At 36.7% G+C, this 23,725-nt stretch overlaps 1 protein-coding gene across 1 annotated transcript in view; it reads left to right on the plus strand.

Annotated features, from left to right (window-relative positions):
- CCDC14 (coiled-coil domain containing 14) overlaps window positions 1-23,725 on the plus strand; it is a 39,764-nt gene that overhangs the window by 772 nt on the left and 15,267 nt on the right. The window contains exons 2-10 of the mRNA XM_044669163.1: window positions 3,745-3,800; window positions 5,647-5,722; window positions 9,009-9,075; window positions 9,175-9,309; window positions 12,205-12,405; window positions 12,513-12,595; window positions 13,622-14,144; window positions 15,990-16,131; window positions 22,831-22,913. Of these exons, the coding sequence (XP_044525098.1) occupies window positions 3,745-3,800; window positions 5,647-5,722; window positions 9,009-9,075; window positions 9,175-9,309; window positions 12,205-12,405; window positions 12,513-12,595; window positions 13,622-14,144; window positions 15,990-16,131; window positions 22,831-22,913 (1,366 nt within the window). The remainder of the gene's footprint in view (window positions 1-3,744; window positions 3,801-5,646; window positions 5,723-9,008; window positions 9,076-9,174; window positions 9,310-12,204; window positions 12,406-12,512; window positions 12,596-13,621; window positions 14,145-15,989; window positions 16,132-22,830; window positions 22,914-23,725) is intronic.

A 23,725-nucleotide genomic window follows, 5' to 3' on the forward strand; every position in this document is an offset into this window, starting at 1 on the left:
AGTCCAACCTTTACTCCTCTGTAAAAGTAATCTCCTTAACACAGAGATCTAACATGTTGCCTCCCCCTTACTCAAACTCCTCTGGTTTCCTATCATTTCAAGAATCAAATATTAAATCCTCTGTCACTTTTTTCCCCTTAGTCCTCTTCCTCTACAGACTTTCTGCTGCTTGGACACAAAGTGACCCTCTACTTGAAACTTTCTTCCCTTACTTTTTATGACTTTTCTTATGAGTCTTTCTTGAAACGATTCTCCTTCCGCTTCCCAGCATTATGATGGACTCTCATCTTTCCTTTCTCTTTACATATGTCCTTAGAGAGTCCATCTTTCCATTCCCAAATTATAAAGGTCTTCAACAGTCATCATTTTTAATGATTCCGAAATCTACATTTCCATCTCTGACTTCTCATTTGCTCTTAACTCCTATAACTTCAATAGCCTACAAAACATTTTCATTTGCCTCTTTTTATCAAACTCAGTTTAAGACCGAAGTTATCTTCCTATTAAAAATTGTTCTCCTTACCAGTGGACTCATTTCTGTCAGTGGTGCTACCATTCACCTGGTTTAGCCTTATATCTTAGTTATCTTTAGTTTCTCCCTCTACCAGCTCCCATCAAATTTCTTATTATATTTTATTGATTATTTTCCAGAATTTGTTTCTTTCCATTTTCAGTCACCACCTTCATTTTAGTCTAATCACCTATGTATTATTATTGATTTTTTAAATTGATCTCTTCCTCTGGGCCTTCTCCACTCTGCTCTGTTCTACCAGATTGAACCTCTTAAAATTACATTTTCATAATATTTCTCCTTGGTCAGGAACCTACAATGGCTCCCTACTATATCAAATACAAACCCCTCTCTGCCTTGCACACAGGGTCCTTAAATAATTGGTTCCCCTTTTTATATAAAACATTAACTTAGCTCTCATTATTCCTCAGAAAGTTTCTTTAATTCCAAGTAGACCAATTCTTTTATCTCCTAAAATAGCTCTACCTGCATTTTCCTGATTCTATTTTCAATTCTTCTTACCCAAAATTCCCCCCTCTTCTTCATTTGTCTGAATGCTACAAATCTTTTTTTTTTTTTTTACATTTTTAAACCCTTAACTTCTGTGTATTGGCTCCTAGGTGGAAGAGTGGTAAGTGTGGGCAATGGGGGTCAAATGACTTGCCCAGGGTCACACAGCTGGGAAGTGTCTTGAGGCCGGATTCGAACCTAGGACCTTCCGTCTCTAGGCCTGACTCTCAATCCACTGAACTACCCAGCTGCCACTGAATGCTACAAATCTTACAGAGCATACTCAAGAATTTCTCTTTCAGGAAGTGTTTCTAAAACAACTTCACTCTACAATTTTATTTTACTTATATTTTGTTCCTTATTAGTTGTCTATATTCCATTCAAAACTAAACATCCTAAACTTACGATTGCTTGTATAGGGTCCATTAATAATACCCTATTTAAGAAAAATCAAATCAGAATTTGTTTTTCAGTGACTGTTGAGCCATTTGCCTTAGCTAGGAGGCTCTCTACTTTTTACATCAGAATGACTTGTTCATTTGAATTATACCCCAAAAGCTATGAAATTATACGTATCATTTGACCCAGTGATAAGAGTACTAAGTCTGTAACCCACAAAAAATCAAAGAAAGAGGAAAAGGACCTATATATTAAAAAATGCTTATAACATCTTTTTATGGTGGTAAAGAACCAGAAACTAAAGGAGTTCCTGTCAATTGGGGAATACTTCCTTAAATAGGTTATAGTATGTAAATGGAATGGAATATGATTGTTTTATAAGAAATGACAAAGGACATGGTTTTAAGAAAAAATATGGGAAGAAATATGAACGATACAGAGGGAAGTGAGCAGAACCAGGAATAAAAATCTTGTAAAGATAAACAATTTTGAAAAACTTGAGAATAATGATCAATGCCCTGCAATGACTATCTACAATTCAAGATGACCTATAGTGAAATATGCTACTCAACTGATATAAAGGTGATAGACTCAGTGCAAATTGAAACATACTTTTTTTTTTAACACATCTATTGTAGGGGTTGGTTTGATCATACTTGTTTATTTGAAGGTTTCTGTATTTTCTTGTTTTCTTGGAGTGAAAGTCTATTTTTGGTATCTCCACTATCCATCAAAGTGCTCAGCTCAGAAGCAGAGGGTTCTTTGACTAGGAAACATCTTGGATTCAATTGCTAAGAGACCACCAGTCTGTTTAACAAATTCATTGTGCTTGGAGTTCTGCCTGGGTTTCTTTTTTTGTAGATTGGATTTTTGTGTCCCACACTTCTTCATCTCTGTCTCCAGACTTACCCTAGTTTTCTTCAGGTGTGAACTAACATCTCATAGGAAATCTTTCCTAAACCCATTTCATTCAGGTTCATTCCCTCTTAATGATTATTTCTCAATTATCTTGTATATAGCTCAAATATCATAGATTTTGCACAGCATCTCCCCCTTTAGACTTTGATATCCTTGGGAGTGCAGGCTTTTTTACCTATCTTTGTATTCCAAGTTGTGGTAATAGTAGTAGTAAGTATTTATATAGTGCCCACCACTTTGCTGAATGCTTTACAAATATTACCTCATTTGAGCCTCACCACAGCCTGAGAGATCAGTGCTATTGTTATGCCCATTATACAAAAGAGCAAACTGAGGCAAAGAGTTAAATTTGTTTTCTCCAGAGTAAGACAGCTACTAAATGTCTGGGACTAGATTTGAACTCAGGTCTTCCTGACTTCAGTGCAATGCTCTATCCACTATTCTACCTAGCTAGACACTTAATTTTTATTAACTGATCCCCTTGGATACATGATCTGTTGCAGTAGAAATTGTGTGTATTATTTTACATTCTTATTAACAACAACAAAAAAGGGTTTTATTGTAGTCTTGTACTAAAATTCTTTTTTTTTTTTTTTTTTTACATTTTTAAACCCTTAACTTCTGTGTATTGGCTCCTAGGTGAAAGAGTGGTAAGGGTGGGCAGTGGGGGTCAAGTGACTTGCCCAGGGTCACACAGCTGGGAAGTGTCTGAGACCGGATTTGAACCTAGGACCTCCAGTTTCTAGGCCTGACTCTCAATCCACTGAGCTACCCAGCTTCCCCCCCCCTCCCCGCTTGTACTAAAATTCTGCCATCATTCTTTATCAAAGTGTAGAGATGATTCTCGGTTCTAAAATGGGAAATAAGCTTTTATAAAGTGTTACAACATCCAGATTGATGTTTCATAAATTAAGAGAGCAAGTAATTTAGGTAAATGTTGAGGGGAAAAGATGAGACTTCTTCAGAGCCTTCTTTTCTCAATTATGAACAGCATGGCTTGCTAGAGGACAATGGTACATTACAGAATGCACAGTTGTGGTTAAAAGTTTTCATGTACAGGTGGCAACTAGGTGACTCAGCCAGGCTTGGAGTTGGGATGTCCTGGGTTCAAATATGACCTCAAACATTTCCTAGCTATGTGACCCTGGGCAAGTCACTTAACTACATTTGCCTAGCCCTTCTGTCCTAGAACCAAAACATAGTATTGATTCTAAAAGGAAAAATATAAGTTTAAAGTTTTCTCATACAGAACAAAAGTTTTTATTATAATATTTTGACTTAAAAGATTATTTACATATATGTGAAAACTACAAATTTTGGGGTGGATTTAATTCATTTAAAAGTAATTAGTAATGTTATTAATGTGCTATGATAAGAAATATTTGGACAATTATTTTAATATTTAGCAGATAACATCTGGGAGACAAACTGCATCAACAAAATCAACAAATGGAAAGAAAGGGTAAGAACTTACATAATTAAAAGACTTCAAGGGTTCTTAATAGGTTATCTAGTCTCTGGCAAAGACTAAAATCAAATTCCTTCAAAAAGATGGCTTTCCTTTCATTAAAAACCTCTGTTTCAGAAGGTTCCATAGACCTTGTTGTTAATATATTTCATTGTTTCACAAGCTTTATAATCAGTGCATATAAGTATCTTATCTGAAAACTCTTTGCTACATTGTAAATGCATTTTTTCATATCTAGTCCTAAAAAAGCAGCATTGTGGCTATTGTCACTCTTTTCATAACCCACTAACAGATTGAAATATTATTACTAAACTATTTTGGCCTTCTCCTTTTCGTAGTATGGGATCAGATTACATTAGTTTTTCCTCTCATAGCCTCTAATCGAAACTACATTCTGGACTGGCTCTGAGTTTTCCTTGCTATATTTTCAGTTGGGGGTCCAAAATAATGTCTCTAGTAAATTTTATAAAATTTTGTAAATTTTGCCTGCTGTAAAAAGTTTGTCCACGTCCTCTCAGACATTAAAATGCTAATTTTACTTGCATCTTTTCAGGTTAACTTACAGTATTTGTCAGAGAAAGATAGTCTCAAACACCTTTAAATTACAGTAAGCAATAATGATTTACATCCAACAGAGTACAGATTCATAACGTACTCAGTCATCAATTACCTTTGAATTTGAAAGGGTAGTAAATAGAAATTTTTTAACACTGTTTAGTTTTAGTATAAAGATTTTGTGAGGTTCCAAGCTAGTATGTAATGTATCCATATAGTACTGATAGTATCCAGTAAATCCATCTATATCCAAAGATGTTGGCCTCCTTGCTATTTATTTTTTTAGATTTATTTAATTAATTTAGAATGTTTTCCCATGGTTACATGATTTGTATTCTTTCCCTCCCCTATTCCCTCCCTTCTCCCATAGCTAACAAGCAATTCCACTGGGTTTTTACATGTGTCATTGATCAAGACCTACTTCCATATTATTAATATTTGCTTTAGAGTCTACATCCCCAGTCATATCCCCATCGAACCATATAATCAAGGAAATGGTTTTCTTCTGTTTCCACTCCCACAGTTCTTTCTCTGAATGCGGATAGTGTTCTTTCTCATAAGTCCCTCAGCATTGTCCTGGGTCATTGCATTGCTGCTAGTAGAGAAGTCCATTACATTCCATTGTGCCACAGTGTATCTGTCTCTGTGTACAATGTTCTGGTTCTCCTTTCACTCTGCATCAATTCCTGGAGGTGTTTCCAGTTCACATGGAATTCCTCCACTTCATTATTCCTTTTAGCACAATAGTATTCCATCACCAACAGATACCACAATTTGTTCAGCCATTCCCCAATCAAAGGGCATCTCCTCATTTTCCAATTTTTTGCCACTACAAAGAGTGCAGCTATAAATATTTTTGTACAAGTATTTTTCCTTATTATCTCTTTCGAGTGCAGACCCAGTAATGTATGGCTGGGTCAAAGGGCAGCCTCCTTGCTGTTTCTTGAAACAAGACATTCCATCTTTTACCTCTGGACATTTTCACTAGCTTCTCCCATGCCTAGAATGTTCTCCTTCCTCATTTTCCCCTCTTGACTTGTCTAGATTTCTTTGAGTGTAAGCTAAAAATCCATAGGCTAGCTTTTCCCAGTTCTCTTTAATTTTTTTTTAAGTTTTAATGATTTAAAACCTTCAAAGAGATTTTAAAGATGGCTAAGATAGCAAGGTTAATCTATTGTAAAATTAAGCAAATCAGCATTTGTTCTTTATGACTTTTGGGGATAAAAAATATGTTTTTTAAATTTGATTAAAGAAACCCAGAAAACTAATGCCCTTGTTTTTCTAGGATTCATATGAGAAAAATAGCCCGAGCTGATGCAGATTCTGGTTATTCACTTTATTCTACTGATTCTGATGAGCAGGTAAGAATTAAAAATAAAAATAATTCTGTCGTGGTAGATACAAAAGTTCATTTAATTTGTCCATCTGTAAATCCTAATAAATAGAAATAATAACATATGAATATTAGTTGATAACTAGGAAACATGATTGCTTCTTTTTGATTTGTTTCTTATTATTAGTAATTACCAAACATGTCCCAAAAAGTAGATGGTCAAAAAAGTTAGTCCTCATATAAATAGCTTATCCTAGGGGGCAGCTTGGTAACTCGGTGGATTGAGAGCCAGGCCTAGAGATGGGAGGTCCTAGGTTCAAATCTGGCCTCAGACACTTCCTAGCTGTGTGACCCTGAGCAAGTCACTTGACCCCCATTGCCTAGCCCTTACCACTCTTCTGCCTTGGAGCTCCATTGCTGCCATTGGCTCCAAGGCAGAAGATAAGGGTTTAAATTTTTAAAATAATGATAAATAAACAGCTTATCCTGATTCTTGACAGTTCAAAATTGTTACAAACCAAATCTTTAATGGTGTTTACTGTACTTAATCCTCAGGGCAGTACAGCAACTTGACTCAAGACACAGTTGTTTTTCAGTCATATCTGACTCCATGACCCCATTTGGGATTTTTTTGGCAAAGATACTGTAGTGGTTTGCCATTTCCTTCTCCAGCTCATTTTACAGGTGAGGAGACTGAGGCAGGCAAACAGGGTTAAGTAATTTGCCCAGGGTCACACAGCTAATAAGTGTCTAAGACCAGATTTGAACTCGGGGAAGATGAGTCTTCCTGACTCTAGACCTGGCTCTCTGTTTACTTTGCTACCTAGATACAGGAGACATCCTTAAAGAAGCAGAGTCTACATTTCTGCATCAGCTCCTCAGAACATAAAATATTCCCAAAAGACATCACAACATGTACAGAAGGAAGAATGGCCACATAGGCTAGGCCGAGTAACTTGTACTTTAAAGCTTATAGTCTCTTTTCTGACTCTTCCTCTTTCCTTGCTGTGTATTACTTGGAAGTCATGCAATTTTAAGGCCCACTCTAAAATATACCAAAATTGATCTTATTGCCTCTTTTTTAAAGAGTGCTCCTAGACTTCAACAAGACAAGACACCAGTACAATTTGGGCCAGCATGAAGAATTATCCTTGCACAGATACGTCTGCTCTCTCCATGCTAGGTTTTTCTGACATTGCTTCTTCCTTCTTCTCCTATCTATCTGACTGATTCTTCTCAGGGCAGATTTGAATCTAGAACCTCCCATCTCTAGGCCTAGCTCTCAATCCACTGAGCTACCCAGCTGCCCCCTTCTTCTCAGTTTTTTTGATGGCTCTTTATCCATGTTGTGCCTACTAACTCTTGGTTTTCTTTAAGGCCCTATCATAGACCCTCTTCACTTCTCACTTTATGCTACTATTTCATTTAGTAATTTCATCAGCTCCCATGGATTCGATTTTCATTATTATACAAATGATTCCCAGAATTTTGTATATTCTCTATATATTTCTCTATATTTTTAATATATTCTCTATTCTTTATGTATTCTAGAGAGACTCTAGTCTCTCTTGAAGAATGCATCACCAATTGCTTCTTAGATATCTAACTGGATGTCCTGAGAGCATTTCAACATATAGAACAGAATTCATTATCTTTCCCCTAAAAACCCTCCCCTTTCCCCAGCTATTTTATAATTGTTAAGGACTGTAAGAGTTAAATTTAAAAGACTTGGGTCCTTAGAATTTTATAAAGTTTATTAGAATTACTTGGATAGGTAACGATCAGAATTGGGTAAAAGGATAAAAGTAAAACAGCCTAATCTAAACTCCCATGTGAGTGATCTCAGCCTGGCCACTACAGGAGTTTCCACCACGTGGTCATCTAAGATAGAGAGAGAGCACGCCTGGATCCCCTCTTTTATTCCTTCTCTTTACACCCAGATCAGTTTTCAGAATCATGTCCGGGTCAAGTGCATGGGTCACCATCCTGTGACCCACACCTGGTGACATAGATGGCATAAACTCACGCACATTGACTTAGACTCAAGTGACCTATTTTACCCAGTGATTTCTCTCACCCCATCCTGACTTTCAGGTCATATATTTGTCTTCTTTTTTTTTAAATTTTTTAAACCCTTAACTTCTGTGTATTGATTTATAGGTGGAAGATTGGTAAGGGTAGGCAATGGGGGTCAAGTGACTTGCCCAGGGTCACACAGCTGGGAAGTGTCTGAGGCCGGATTCGAACCTAGGACCTCCTATCTCTAGGCCTGGCTCTCAATCCACTGAGCTACCCAGCTGCCCCCTCAGGTCATATATTTGGCAGGAACTGAGATCAAGTGTGCGACCCCAGAAAAGTAAATTTCCTTTACACGGGAGATTGTCATTTTTGCAGATTCACAGCCTTAGTATCATCCTTATTAGTACTGCACATATCCAATCTGTTACTAAAAAGTTGTCAATTCTACCTTCCTCATGTTTCTAGGACACATGTTCCCTTCTCTCCTCTCACATTGCCACAATTCTACACTGTGCCTTCATCAAATTTCCCTTGGACTACTGTAGTAACCTTCTAATTGATCTCCTTGGGCAAGCCCCTCCCCTCTCTAGTCCATATTCCACTCAGCTGCCAAGGTAATTTTATAAAGTGTAGGTCTGTCACACACCATACACACACACTCCTCCCCCCTTGTTCAATGAGCACCAGTTTTTTCCCCATTACACTGAGGATCAAATGTAAAATCCTCTGGCATTTAAAGCCCTTCTTGGCCCTTCCTTTATAACTGATAGTACCTTCCCCATTAAGATTGCTTTCCATCTACTGCGTTCATGTGTGCATGCTTGTGTGTGTGTGTGTGTGTGTGTGTGTGTGTGTCTTGTGTATACCTAGTTATTTATATATTCTCTTCCTCCATTAGAATGGATATTTCTTGAGGACAAGAACTGTTTTTGCCTTTTTTTTTTTTTTTGCCTTCTTAGCATATAATAAGTACCTGGCAGCTCCACTGTCTTTGTCATTGTACTCACTATCCTCTTATGCAGGGGTCAGCAACCTTTTTGGCCGTGAGAGCCATAAACACCACATTTTTTAAAATGTAATTTCGTGAGAGCCGTACAGTGCTCACAGTGCGCGCTCCTGTAACAGCACCTGAAAACAAATTGACTTTATGGCTCCTGCAGAAAGAGCCATATCTGGCCCTCAAAAGAGCCAGATATGGTTCTAGAGACATACGTTGCCGACCTCTGTCTTATGTGTCTATTTTCTTTAACTAGAAACCTATATCAGCCTTATTCTAAAAGATAGTCTCCTTACAGGTTGGAACAGTACCCCAGGGGCTTGAACGCTGCACATCTTTACTCCAGGAAATTTTGCAGAATGGAGGTTCAGATTTTATTTTTATAATGCTTAATTAATGATCATTTTTTGTTGCATAAGTTGTTTTGTGTATTTTAATGACCTTTGGTTTAAATTAATCTTCAGAGGCAATCTGTGGGAATCCAGGAAAAGGATCTTCTGGGAAGCTTGGATCCAGACCTTTGGAAAACAAAGGATATAAACCAAAAAAGAAAGGGCACCCCAAAAATGCCGTTCCTCCATGTGTCCGTAAAGAAATTTGTAAGCACCTTTCTTTTTCCTGTGTTTGAGATTAAAATTCTCTGGAGACTGTATCTTAATTTATAATTATTTATTAAATACTAAAAAACAGGCCAAAGAAAGGAATGGCATCTAGTCCTGTGTGGACAGCCATTCCCATAGCAATTCTTCTCTGAGAGCTGTGTATAAAGTACTCTGGATTCCCAGAATAAAGCCCCCACTTCCTCTTGGTACTCCAATTTATGCTCTTCATGTTGTCCCTTTTCAAAGCCCCTCTGATTGGAGAGTTCTGACCTTACTCTGGGCAAGAGGCAGGTCTTTCAGTCACCGGGAAGCCTGGAGACCTTTAGAATAGGTGCAGAGTGTGCATGTTCCTTTTTCTGTACCCCACTATTATTCCTCTACCTCACTATCTTAAGAGGCTGCTTTACTGATAAACAAAAGGCTTTGTCTTCATTCTTATTCAACCAGAGTGGGGGCTAAGGAGCAGAGTTGTAACTTGTATTAATCTTAAACCTTTTAAAATCCAAAGTTCATTTTGGGGTGCCAAAGAAAGGGTACAATCTGGTATTGAATTTTCACACCTGACTTAAATAGAAAGCATATATCTGAGGTTTTACTTATTAGCATATAAAATCCCTTTTTTATTTGATGATGTTATATATACATATAATGCATTCTATAACTAGTATTCTCAAAGTTGGAGAGTAGGAGTAGTGGTTCTTTTCTTTCTCTGTCTTGCTTCCCAACTCTTCACTATTCTATGCTTATTAACTAGCATGTTTCTACACACACACACACACATACCTCAAATAAAATATGTCCAGTATAACTACTATAAAAACAGCTCTGATTAAAAATGTTTTTAGTTGGCAGCAAGACAAAAATGAGATTTGAGGATATCTAGATTTCAGTTTTCCTTTTTCCTCTAGCCACTATTTTTATAAATATTCTTAAATTTGCTTTAACTACATAAACACATTCCTTTCTACCCAAATTCCCTTCTATTAATGATACATCCACCAAAAAATGTACTTTCATTAAACATGGCTAAATGAACTATAGAGAAAGTACATGAAACAGAGAAGAGAAGAATTGTATCTAAATAAACTTTCTAGGGAAAGAGGGCCTGCCACTGATTGGCATTGGGTTCAGGCAGATTTTTAAAACATTTTATCTGGCTAAATGCATGATTAGTTAGATAACTCTTAATATTTGTTGAATTTACTTAGTGAAATAATGTACCTATATCAAGCTAGCATAATCTAATGACAGGACAGGGCAAGCCCAAATGGGAATTACCCTGAACAAGAGATTGGGGTGGAGGATAATTAGGTGGAGTTAGACTGAAGTCAAAGTGAAAAAGTCAGCTAAAGGAACAGGTACTTTAGGGACAGATAAGTGGTAAAGACTAGGAAATGAATTAAAGAAAAGATCAAGAATGCCCAGAAAAGGGATTCAAGCAAAGAATAAGGTTAGAGACGTTTGAATAATAAGACAGGAAATACCATCAGCAAGACTGATGCTTAACTAACTGCTTCTTGAGAGCAGGGTTCTAGTTCTCTATTTGTTTTTTTGCCTTATATGGACATAAGTTCCTTGAGGGCAGTATAGTTCTTGACACACAATAAGCGTATGTGCGCGTGCGCGTGTGCGTGTGTGTGTGTGTGTGTGTGTATGTATGTATATATGTGTCTCCCCTTGTGTGTGTCCATGTCTGTGTCATCTGTCCTAAAACTGCACTAAGACTAAGACTTTGGGGATACTCTATATATTCCCATTCTGGAAAAATGGGAACCATAAAGGATTTAAAAAACTAATTTTTAAGTGTGATGATATAACAAGATATATCAGTAGGAAATTGTAGAATTTCTTTTGTTGGAGATATTAAAGAGTTTACAAACCAGGAGATTGGAACAGATTTTTTTTTTTTAAGTATTCTATGGATACTTAAATTTTTTTCATTTTGAGTTCCAAATTCTCTTCTTCCATCTAGTTCCTCTCCAAGCATTTGAGAAAGCAAGAGATATAATATACATTTTTTTTTAAACCCTTACCTTCTGTCTTGGAGCCAATTGGCTCCAAGGCAGAAGAGTGGTAAGGGTAGGCAATGGGGGTCAAGTGACTTGCCCAGGGTCACACAGCTGAGAAGTGTCTGAGGCCATATTTGAACCTAGGACCTCCTGTCTCTAGGCCTGACTCTCATTCCACTGAGCTACCCAGCTGCCCCCTATAATATACATTTTGCAAGTGAAGCCATGTAAAACATTTCTGTTTTTGCTATGTTTGAAAAAAAAAAGTAAGAAATAAAGTGAAAAACTGATATACTTCAATCTGTACTCTCTAGGGATAGGTCGTATTTTTCCATGAGAAGTCCTTTGGTATTGTCATGGATCACTATCTTGATCAGAATTGCTAAATCTTTCACAGTTTATCATTGTTAAAATATTGCTATTCAGGCCTAGAGACTGGAGGTCCTAGGTTCAAATATGGCCTCAGACACTTCCCAGCTGTGTGACCCTGGGCAAGTCACTTGACCCCCATTGCCTACCCTTACCACTTACACAGTATTGGCTCTAAGACAGAAGGTAAGGGTTTAAAATATATATATATATATATATATTGCTATTACTGAGAACATTGTTTTCCTGGTTCTGCTCATTTCCCTTTGCATCAGTTCATATAGGACTTGCCAAGTTTTTCTGAAACTATCCCCTTCACAATTTCTTAGAGTACAATCTTATTTCATCACAATCCTGTAAAACTTGTTCAGCCAAAATTAAACCTATTTTTCCATATCCTCTCCAACTTTGGAACAAATGATTATTAGAGTTCCCATCTAACCTTAGAATCAAATGGTATCAAAAACTGGCATAATCTTTGTTTAGAAGAATTATTTGTTTCCTTTTCCATCAGTGTCTTCAGGTCCTAAGAAACACCCACCTAATAGAGTTTCTATTGAAAATGAAAAAGATCCTTCCAGCACGAAAGAGATTCAGCCAGCCCAGGAACCTTCCAACTTTGACTTCTCCACGATGTACAAAACCTTCTATGAGCATGTGCAGACGCAGATGTCTCTGATCAATGCCCAGAGTTCTCACGGCGTTTCTGATTCTGGTTAGTATGAGTGACACATTTTTAAGAACTATAATTAAACTGTCTTCTTAATTCTAAAAACAGTATAAGTATTTTTTCCCTTCCTTTTTGTCTTTTAAAATGTCAAGGGCCTCCAGGCTTTATTCATGGCATATCCTCCACACCAATTCTCTCTTCTCATGATCCAACTCTACCTTCTGATGTTCAATCTGTAAGTACTGTTCATTTTATCATAAACATCAATTGTCTGTTTATAGATAGCACTTGCCCTACAGGGAAAATTAAATTGGATTTCATGAGCTTGTGTCTTAATAATAAGCCCTTGATACTTTCAAACTATGAAAGGTGTTTATAGATTTTCTATTTCTATCAGTTTTATAATTTTATAGTGTGTAAAGAGCCAAATATATCCAAATTATTACTTCTTGTGCCATAAAAAAAATCCAGCTTTTGCACATGTGCTTATACAGACAGTACTCATTTTATATAAGTGGACCTTTCTGCAGACCTTTACATAAAGCAATTTTTACATAAATAAATTTGTGCATGAATGCGGAAAAGTGAGGGAGGCAGGAATGGGGTTTCACATCCATGTCGGGAGAGGGTAGCTCACAGTTCAGAGCCTTGTTGGGGCTAGGGATGAGAAGCAAGATCAGGAAGAGGAGGAACAAGTGAGGACTGGGGCCAGCCATCTCAGGGCCTGACTCAATCCAAGAGGAAGAACACATGGGGGCCAGATATAGACACAGATATGTGAGGACAAGTGACATGTGGGAGTTAGGGGCAGACACACATTACCCTAATGCAGATAAAGAGAAGACAGACACAGGAGAGGGTGAGTGGGGTGAAGATTTCTCAGCATTAGAGGTCTCAAGTTAAGCCCCCAATCCTTCGGTGGCAATAGGGTTTTTTGTTTTTAGGGATTTTTTTGGTGGGAGAATGGAAGGTCATGGAATGCCAAGCAGAGGGGCAGGAGTGGAGAGAAAGAATACCGTACCATATAGTAAAATTTTTTAAGAATGCAGATTTCTTTCAGAATGGTTTACATTTGAATGCTGAATATATGAAATGCAGATTTATGTAAAGCATGAACTATCTCTTTAAGTAAATCACAGAGAGGTAGTTTCTAATAATTCTGATTTGGATTCATTTCAATGACTTCCTGTAGGCAATTATAATTTGCTTTTAATTTTTGAAAGCTTTATTTATAAAAGTCTTTTTTTCCCCCTTCACTTAGGAGGTTCAGGTTCCCCCACAAAGTGGAGCAGTTTCTGTGACCACTACTAATGTTCCAGTGCAAACCATCACCACTAATTCTTCTCATACATCTTATCTCCCAACAGCTGGGGAAAATAACCCAGCTGTTCCAGTAGTTCAGCCATTAATCCATGATAATGGAATTCTAGCAGCACAAGGAATCTCTCAGCAATTGGGTAAGGAAATAAATTTGCTAAAGTGTATCCAGACATACCTGGATCAGTTACATACTCAAAAAATAAAAGCACACGAAGGACACCAAAACCTTGACCCTATAGAGAAACCTACAGTCTGGACCACTGAAGAAGACTTTGCAGAACATATTTGGGAATCTCTAAGTGATGATGAAGATTTAAAAATGGTTGAATTAGCAACCAAGCAAGACCTAAGCTCTGTCAAGAACATGCAGAAAGCAAAAAGTATGAGTCTAGAAGAAGCATCACCAAAATTTAGAATGCTCAAGTACTTGTTGGGAGAACTCAAGGCACTGGTAGCAGAACAAGGTAGGTACTGCCTTTCTTTTAGAACTTTATTGTTCAAGGGACAGTGAAGTGGCATAATGGTTAGAGCATCAGGGCTAGAGTCTGGAGGACCTGGGTTCAAATTGGCTTCAGATGCATGACCCTGGCCAAGTCATTTAACCCCAGTTGTCTAGCCCTGACCATTCTTCTGCCTTGGAACTGATAACTTAGTATAATTCTAAGGCAACAGGTACAGCATATACAAGGCTAAATGTCAGTTTCATGTTGTTGTTAGCATTAGTAATTATTTAAAGTTAAAATGATTAACTCTGAATAAGATATTGGTAGAAATATGTCTTTAGCCATCATGACAAGATATGTTATACAGTATCACAGAAACTTTTATTTTTAAAGAAATTAAATCTTAATATTATTTCTACTAATTTCAAATGTTTTAGGACCACATAGCATTTAGAATTATATGATTCATCAACAAATACTTATTAGGTACCTAATGATTCTTCTCTTACAGTTCTTAAATTCTATGATTCCATAACTTTAAAAACTCTCAGGCCCCCTTCCAAAAAAATTTGATAAAGGAAGAATTTCTGCCGCTATCTCCCAGACAAAACTAGTTTGTTCTCTATGCTATTTTTAAGTCCCAGAAGTTGTTTATTGAATTCTGGTGCCAAAAGGACTTCCTCACCTAAAATATCTTTTTAAATATTTTTCATTCACATCTAATGAGGTTGGGCTTAGAGAGATTTGTTATTTCAATGAGGCTGTGTTCAGTTGCTGTCGTATGTTTAGTTCTTTTGTTTTTTTTCTCAGATAGTCCTTTTTGCTTAGTGCTAACAATCATGATCTCAGAAAACACAGAATAATGTCTATAATCTCTGCATGTTGCAGTGTGGCAAAATTATATCAGTTCATATTTCTCTTAAACTGAAGCAACCAGTAGGTACTGCTAATATAGCACAGTTATCTAGTTGTGTCTGCTTAGAATGACTATTGTAAAATCCCCTCAGCTTTTCAGAATTGTTTGATGCTTAAGATATATTTCCTACTTCTTAACAGACTTTGGATGGTTAGTGTACCGGCTCTCATATTTTTTCAGTTCACAGATACCATGGGTGATAATGAATGAGTTGGAATAAAAAGGGCAACAGAATTAGTGGGGGAAATGGTGCTGCTTTTGATGACATACCAGTGAGGTGATGGCTGGTTTTTATTAAATCATAGAATCATAGAATTTTAAAGCTAAAAGGGGCCTTTGAGATCATCTAGAGTAAACTATTAATTCATACCAGAAACAAAAGTTGTCATTATGACATAATTATGAATTGTATAAGAGACTAGACTGTGGACTATTTGAAGGATGCTTTGTGAATCAGTAATATAGAGTAAAGGTAAATATACTCCGACCCTTATTCAGTATAGTCATTTCTCAAAGGTGTAAATGGGAAAAGGTTTAGTATAAGTTTCCTACCAGACTTTTTCCCAAGTAGTTTTATTGAAAAACTGAAAATAAAAGAATGCAAAATAAAACCATTTAAAAAGAAATGGGCCCCTTCCAGTGAAACACCTACCATAGTTTTTATCTAAGGTGATCACAAAGATCAAGATATATTTATTTAAGTGTCATCTCCTTCCTCCGACACTGCTTAACACCTTATAAAAGTTCTGATGGGAGGACACATATAAGCCCCAAAAGGGAGGGGGAATAGTAGTCCTGGATAGTTAGCCCTGGAATAATTGAGTTCCATTTATGTATCTCACTTTTGTGTATATTTATGAAATGTCCTGTTTTAGGGACAAGTACTCATTTTCAAAATATCTTAGTAGGGTAGGCATAATATTACTTTTTCTGCTTTACTTCTTTTATAGGGGATTCTGAAATTCAAAGATTGATTAAAGAAGTGGGAGAGTGCATATCCCTGCTCCCAGACATAACCGAAAACACTCACATGGAAAGTGAAATAACTTTAACTTTGCAGACCCTAAGGCATGAAAATACTCAGTTACGCAGGTTAGTGGGTTTCTTTGACTCACCAAACATTTATTGAATAAAACACTGTAGTGAGGAAGAGACAGGAAGCCACAAAGATGAGTACAATAACATAATCCCTGCCTCAAAGAGCTTAATGCCTAGTAGGGCATTAAGTAGTAGGGGAGATAAAATGTATATAGATAATTCCAACACACAGCAATTATTATAATCAAAAAACAAAATGATATGGGTGTTCAGAGAAAGAAGAAATTCCTTTTGTGGGCATCACAGAAGGCTCATATTTGAACTAGGCCTTGAAGAAGAGTATAATTTGGACAAGATGAAATGGGGAAAGAACATTCCAGATAGAATAAATCCTTTATGGTCATACCTAACTTTTTTTATCTTTTAAAAAATTATTTCTCATTTTAATGATTTGCCTTTTCCACTAGCTTGATTTTCATATTTCTTTTGGCTACTTCTAAAAATTAAAAAATAAAAATGAAAATACCCTCAAAAGCCAAAGATTTGCAACTAATGAGACTATTCAAAGAATGTGTCCTGTAAATTCTAAGGCTTCCAACTCTGCGATGTTCACTGACTGTTGCCCATGACTGGAATTCCCTCTCTCCTCTTCTAATTCTTGGCTTCCTTCCTGTTTTAGCCAACATCCTACCTTCTGCACAAAGCCTTTGCCAGTCCTCCTCCATCTTAGTGCCTCTCTTCTGAGTGTGTCTCCACTGTACAAATTTACAATTTACGCAGCCTATGGTTTGTTTATACAGAATTGTTTGCATATTGTCTTCCCCACCAGACTGTGAGCTCCTTGAGGACAAGGACTATCCTTTATCTTCCTTGGTAATCCCAGGACTTGGCCTTTCCTGCCTTTGGCACTTAGAAGGTGCTTAATATATGTATGTTGACTTAATGACTTTATTGAAGAAACTTAGAAGAGTAAGGCCTAACCAGGCCTAGTTTTGCCACCAAATTCCAAAAATCAGGAATTTTAAACATGTGACTTTACCTCATTAGGTTTTAGTGACTAGATTTTATCTCACTAAATTTCCTATCTTTAAAATCTAGGAGTTGCATTATATTCTCTTTGAGAGGCTTCCTTCTGTTTCTAGCATTGGATGATTTGATGGTCTCTACTAATGGCCTCTCCATCTTTAAAGCTGACATTACTAATTTAAAATGGAGCATTTGAAGTAATAAAGAACCTGCATTTAAGAGAGTTTTTTTTCCCCTTCTTTTATAGTTTATGGGAAATGATAATTTTTTAAGTAAAACAAACTATAGATCCTATTTTTTTAGCAAAATAATTGACCCACATTTAGACTTTTCTTAATTATGTAATAGGAAAGATGACTTTTTTCTGTAGTGATTTATTAGTGTTTCCAGAATGCAGTCAGAACTTCATTGCAAGAAAGCCCTGGTTATTTAGCCTTGGGAGGTGCCTTTAGATAGGCCAGTTTATAAAAAAAGTTAAATAAAACAGAGGGTTAACAACTTAAGTGTCAAAACTTTTGAGTGTGTTTTTTATGACTGTCTAAAATTAAATTGTCTTCCTTAAAGTGTTAGCCCTTGGGGGTCTCTATAAATAGCAGTTCTTCTACTCTGTGCTAGAATACAGCTATAGATACAAGAGGGCAAGACCACACAAATGCAACTTGCCTAAATACTTGAGATGCTGGAATAATCATTGATTACAAGTGGATACTATTAATTACAAATCCTAATTCAGAAAGCCAACTTCCAGAAATCCTCCTTAAAAATAATTCATTAGAAGTTTGAACTAGAGCTTATATTTGAAAACTTTAAAACAGTTTTTTCTTAATATTCTATGTTTACAAATTCTCTCATTCTGAGTAAAGTAATAAAAAATAGTGTCAAAGGAACATAAATTCGAGTTGGTCATACTTAGTTTGACAAGCAAACTATCAGCCCAAAGACACTTATGTGTTTGTATACGTATGTGTTTTTTCCTCCCATCTTCAAGGAATAGCTAAGTTCAGAGATGTTCATCACCAAAAGGCTTGACCCAAGTTGATGAATTTTTTTTGATTATGGTAACTCAGAAATATTGTTTGCTAAGGCATAAGGGTATTGCAGTCTCATTGGTGAAAGGACCTCCCTCCCCAATAAAATTGTGGATTCCAAGTATATATATATATGTATATATATTGTCTATTGGATTACAGAATCACAAATTTAGAACTGGAAGGAACCTTAGAGGTCATTTTATCCCACACTCATTTTAGGAAATGAGAAACCAAGGCCTAGCAAGGTTAACTTCCTTAGCCAAGATCACACCAATGGGAAGTGGTAGAGCAAGCATTTGAACTCAAGTCCTTTGACTCCAACTTCTCTGGTTTTTTGTTCTTAACATTGCTTTCCAAATTAGACTTCTTTTTTTTTTAACTTCTTATTGAAATAGAATTCACAATTCAGTTGAGAAGGGAGGAATAATTAGACCTCATCCATGGTAGGAAACTTATGAGCATGAAAATACAACTTGATTATGTCAAATCCAAAAAGAAAGCCTGTTTTCAAATATGTAAATTTTTAAAAACAAGCTTTCTTATATAGCTAGTCTTATGATTTCATTGCATAGCAATTTTTATTGCATTAGATTTTAGACAATTACATGTGAATATAAAAATAATAGAGAGCAGCATATAATTCATTTGAACTTTTTACATAATGAAAAACAACTGTTTAGGCACCATATCAATTTAGTGAAAGTGCTGTTATATGGAATGGCTGTCTTGTGACCAGTAACTTCAGAATAGTCTGTCAGTAGTTTTTTCCAATTTAACAACTAGGTTGTATTGTAGAAGTTTGTTTATAAAATGGTGATCTGAGACTTAGAATGCATTTTCTTGTAGCTAAGGATATAAATGAAGTTTTAAGTTCCCAGGACAATCCACAAAAATCCATGTTGTAATTAAAATTGCATTAATCGGTCCTTTACTCCAAATTCCCAAACCTTTTGTACAAGGTGGAATAGCCATGGTGTGAGTTGAGGGGTTTTGTTGCAGAAGCATTAGGGCTTTGGTGGCAGCAGCTTATTCTATAGTAGAAGAGAGGTCCAGGTTAGGCTGGAGGCATCATGGAAACCACTCTGTCTTTCCTGCCACCAATAAATGCCTGACCTGGTGACATACCCTAAAGTTGGAAAACTTTACATGCCAAAGTATAAAGCAAAGTAAGATACCAAAGTTTAAAGATGGTGAAATTCATATAGTTAAAAGGAGACTCTTTTATTTAACATTCTCTGACCTTTTGGCCCCGGGTTTGTTTCTACCTCACTGGTAGCCAGCGGCTTCAAGCTTAAAGAACCACAGCAGGAATGGGAATCGCCAGTCACAAAGGAATTATTAACCCCAGAATAACTGGCATGTAGATATTTTAGAATAGAAAAAAATCTAAGGGAGCAGGTAGCCTAGGTCTCAGCTGATAATACTGTCCCTCCATTCCTGGGGCCCATAGGATCAGACATATAGAACTGGAAGGGTCCTCAGAGGTGCCATCAAGTCCAATTTCTCTCATTTTAGAGATGAGGAAACAGAAGAAAAATAATTTTACACAAATAATAAGTGGCAAGGCTAGAGTTCAAACACACAGGTCCTGCTATGGAAGGGACCTTACTCTTCATCTTTACCAATCCCTTGTCTTTTACAGATGACAAATTGAGATCCAGAGAATTTGTCACATGCCCAAGGACACATAGCTAGTAAATGTCTGAGGCCCTTTAGAACTCAATCCCCAGTTGAACTTTCTTTCCCCTACACCTACTTCTTCAAGAAGTAACAAAAAAAAGCAGTGATGAAGTGACCAAACAAGGTCACTCACTGACCAAAAACTGTCTCTGTTCTCTGTGCCATACTTGGGAGCATTTGTTTTAAAAGGAACAACTATAACAGAATAACAGAACTTCTCAGATATGAGAGACCTTTTGGCTAAATGTTTAATTCAGTAGCAAACATCAATTCTTTTACTTACATAATTAAGTTGCCAGGGAATAAGTAATTCAGGAAAGATTCCTAGAGAAATGTACTATGTTTTTCCTCAAGTGGAATATTCAGAGTATTTCTGTTCTAAAAGACCATATTGTTATTAAGCAATGACTTTCCTTTTCAGAAAAGAAATGTAAAAAGTCTGAGTCATTGTTCCCTGTCCTCTTTCCTTCTATGTTACACGTCTGAATTCTGAATTATTTGTGACATATGAAGCATGTGAATTATGTTCCATGCTCAGGAGGTGGTGCTATTGGGGATAGAAGAATGATGAGCCTTCAAAGAGCATAATAAAATATAATTACTAACACAGCAAAAAGAAAGAAGGGAAAGAAAAGAAAGCTAATATTGAGGAAAGAAGCAAAAAAAGTAAAACAGGAGAAGGAAGTATTGAAAAAGGGAAAAGAGGAGGAAGAAACAGAAGGGATAGGTGAAGGAAAAACAAAAGGGAAGACAGAAAAGAAGTAACACATTTCTAGAAGACTTGAGAGTTGTGCTTTTCTCATGCCTAATATAAACCAGAGTTTGGTTGAGCAATGATCTAGTGCTGGATCTGGAGTTAAAAAGACCTGAGTTCAAAGCCTGCCTCAGATATATACAGGTTGTGTGATTCTGGGACAAGTTGATTAACTGCCATCTGCCTCAATTTCCTTATCTATAAAATAGAAGTGATAATAGCACCTACCTCCTAGAGTTGTCATGAGGATCAAATGAAAAGTTTGTGAAGCACTTTGCAATCTTCAAAAGCATTCTATAAATGTTAGCTAAAATAATTCACTATTCTTATTTAAAATAGTGAACAATTAGTAAGTACCTCTGTTTGTATTATATACTTTGGAGCAAGTTTCAAACAACTTCCATTTGAATACAGCATACCTGGAGGGAACCTGTCATGGATGGCTGAAGCTCTGGATATAAGCAAATACCTGTTGACCCCATATAACTGTGCGTGTTCTCTCTTTCTCTCTCTCTCTCTCTCTCTCTCTCTCTCTCTCTCTCTCTCTCTCTCTCCCCCTCTTTCTCTCTCCGTCTTTCTCCCCTTCTCCCCCCTTGGCTACTATAGCTTCTTACTACCCCCTTAATCCCCTTAAAGAAAAACCTTTCTGAAAAAGTGAAAGTGTAAACAGAAGAACTAGTGGGGAAAGATTGAGTCTTGCCACCTCTGGCTGACCTCTCAGCATGCTGAGGTAAATAAAACCCTAGAAAGCAAAACTGCCAATAGGGAGAATTGCTGCATAACAATGATTTCTGAATCAAAAGCCCTTGATATCTCATCCTTGGAAGTGACCCAAACTTCTTGAAGGCTATACTATCAGAACATAAGTTTTGAGATAATCCTATTAAAGTATCAATCAGTAGACATTTATTAAATATCACCCATGTGCCAGGCACTATGCTAACAGTGTATTTTGTATCTTCTGTACTGAGGATACAGAAAGAGGCAAAAGGTGCATATGATTCTCAGATCTCTCTGAAGTTTTTGTCTCTGAGCTCCAGGCCTGTAGCATCTTTTCAGCATCTCAAAGTATATGTTCCAGTAATTCAAACTCAGCATGTTCAAAACATCTCATTTTCTTTCCCCTGAAACTCTCCTCTTCCAAAAATTCTCTTTTTACTGTTGAGTGGCAGTGTCATTCTCTCATCACTCAGGCTCCCAACTTTAGTCTCATCTTTGTCTCCTCATGTTCATTCAACAGTCTCCTGTGAGATTTTTTTATTTGCACCTTCCTTCCTAACACCTTTTACATATTCCCTTTTCTCCATCTTCATGGCTACCACCTTCGCTCAGGCCTTCCACACCTCTTGCCTGGACCTCTGCAATCTCCATCTTCATGGCTACCACCTTCGCTCAGGCCTTCCACACCTCTTGCCTGGACCTCTGCAATCTCCATCTTCATGGCTACTACCTTCGCTCAGGCCTTCCGAACCTCTTGCCTGGACTTCTGCAATCTCCTAAATGGTCTCTCCTTGACTATCTCTCCTCTCAAGTACTAAAGACATTTCTAAAATGCAGATATGACTTTGACATCTCCAATTCAATAAATTCTGGTGACTTTCAGCATTGTTAGACCACCTACTATGTGCCTACTCTCATTTGGCATTTAAAGCTCTTCCTAACATGCCCCTTTTCTTAAATTTTATTCCCTTTAATGCAGCTACACTGGCTACTTTGGTGTTCTTTACACACAATCCTCCATCTCCCATCTCTTGCCTTTGCAGTCACTGCCCTCCAAGCTTGAGACATTCTCCCTTCTCACTTTGCCCCCAGTTTTCTTCAATTCCTTCAAGCTTTAGCTCTGACCCCACCCTCCATAGTAGCTGTTTCCTGGAGCTGCTAGTGAGTGCCTTTCTTTCTGAGATTACTTTCTATGGGTTCTGTATATATCTTACATATGCCTATGTAGTCACATATTTTCATGCCCTTTAGAATGGGATCTCCCCAAAGATAGGGACTATTTTGGCTTTTCATTGTATCCTCATTATTTATCATAGGGCTTAGCATCTATCAGGACCTCCATGACTGTTTTTTGACCAGTTGGCTGGCTGACTGACTTAGAAGCGAACCAGGTAGATCTGGGTTGATGTATACAGCCTTGCATATATTCCTAGATGTATTTCATTTCTTTTTTAAAAATACATTTCTCCATTTACTTTCCATACATACATTCCATTAAGCAGCCTAGACTTCTTAAAAATGTTTTTTCATTATTTCACCTAGAAAATTGAAAGCTTTAAGCCAGCAACTCAGAGAACAAGAAAAGACAATGAAGTCATCCAATTGCCTGGACTGCAACTTTGAATGTAAGTGGTGTGATGTTAAGAAATTGTGTCCAATGATATATGTATGTCTCTAGATGTGTTGAAGAATTAAAAGTGACCTCATTTACAGGGGAAGAAAGTGGGTGGAGGGGGGGGGTGGAATGGCTTCTTTTAGTAGCTTTTCTCAGTGCTTTGAATATGTTTAATTTCTTAATAAAATGGTAGGTTTTATTTGACCAAATTTGAGAAGATACAAAATAACAAGAGCAGATTGTATAATTGTATTTCAAAAGTTACATCATATATTTACTACAAAATATCCCACACTCAGCAAAAATTTGTAATAAATAAAGTTGTGTAGTACATAGATTAACAGTACCATCAGGAGTATGACTAGATAGAATGCCAGATTTGGAATTAGGAAAATCACTTAAATATTCTGTGCTTTGGTTTTTTCATCTATAAAATGGGGATAATAATAATATTTGCCTTGTAGGGTTGTTGTGAAGAACAAATGAGGTAATATGTAAAGCATATTTTAGACTTTAAAGCACTATATAATTTTTAACTTTTATTGCTTCCTAACATTAAAAAAAATGTAGCTAGTGGTTGGAAGAATATTTTTCAATAATCATTTGTAAAACTCAGCTATATATACATACAGCCTTATAAATAGATTAAATGAAACTAGTCAGTATTACAAAGTACCTAATAAGTGTCAGGCACTGTGCTAAATACCAGAAATACAAATACAAGGAATGAAACATTGCCCATTTGAAAGAAACTTAGGTTCTCATAAAGGAAACAGCAAGTACATACTATTTTATGGAAAGTAAAATTAAAGACAACAAAAC

The sequence above is a fragment of the Gracilinanus agilis genome, chromosome 3 (genome assembly GCF_016433145.1).
Source record: "Gracilinanus agilis isolate LMUSP501 chromosome 3, AgileGrace, whole genome shotgun sequence".
NCBI lineage: Eukaryota > Metazoa > Chordata > Mammalia > Didelphimorphia > Didelphidae > Gracilinanus > Gracilinanus agilis.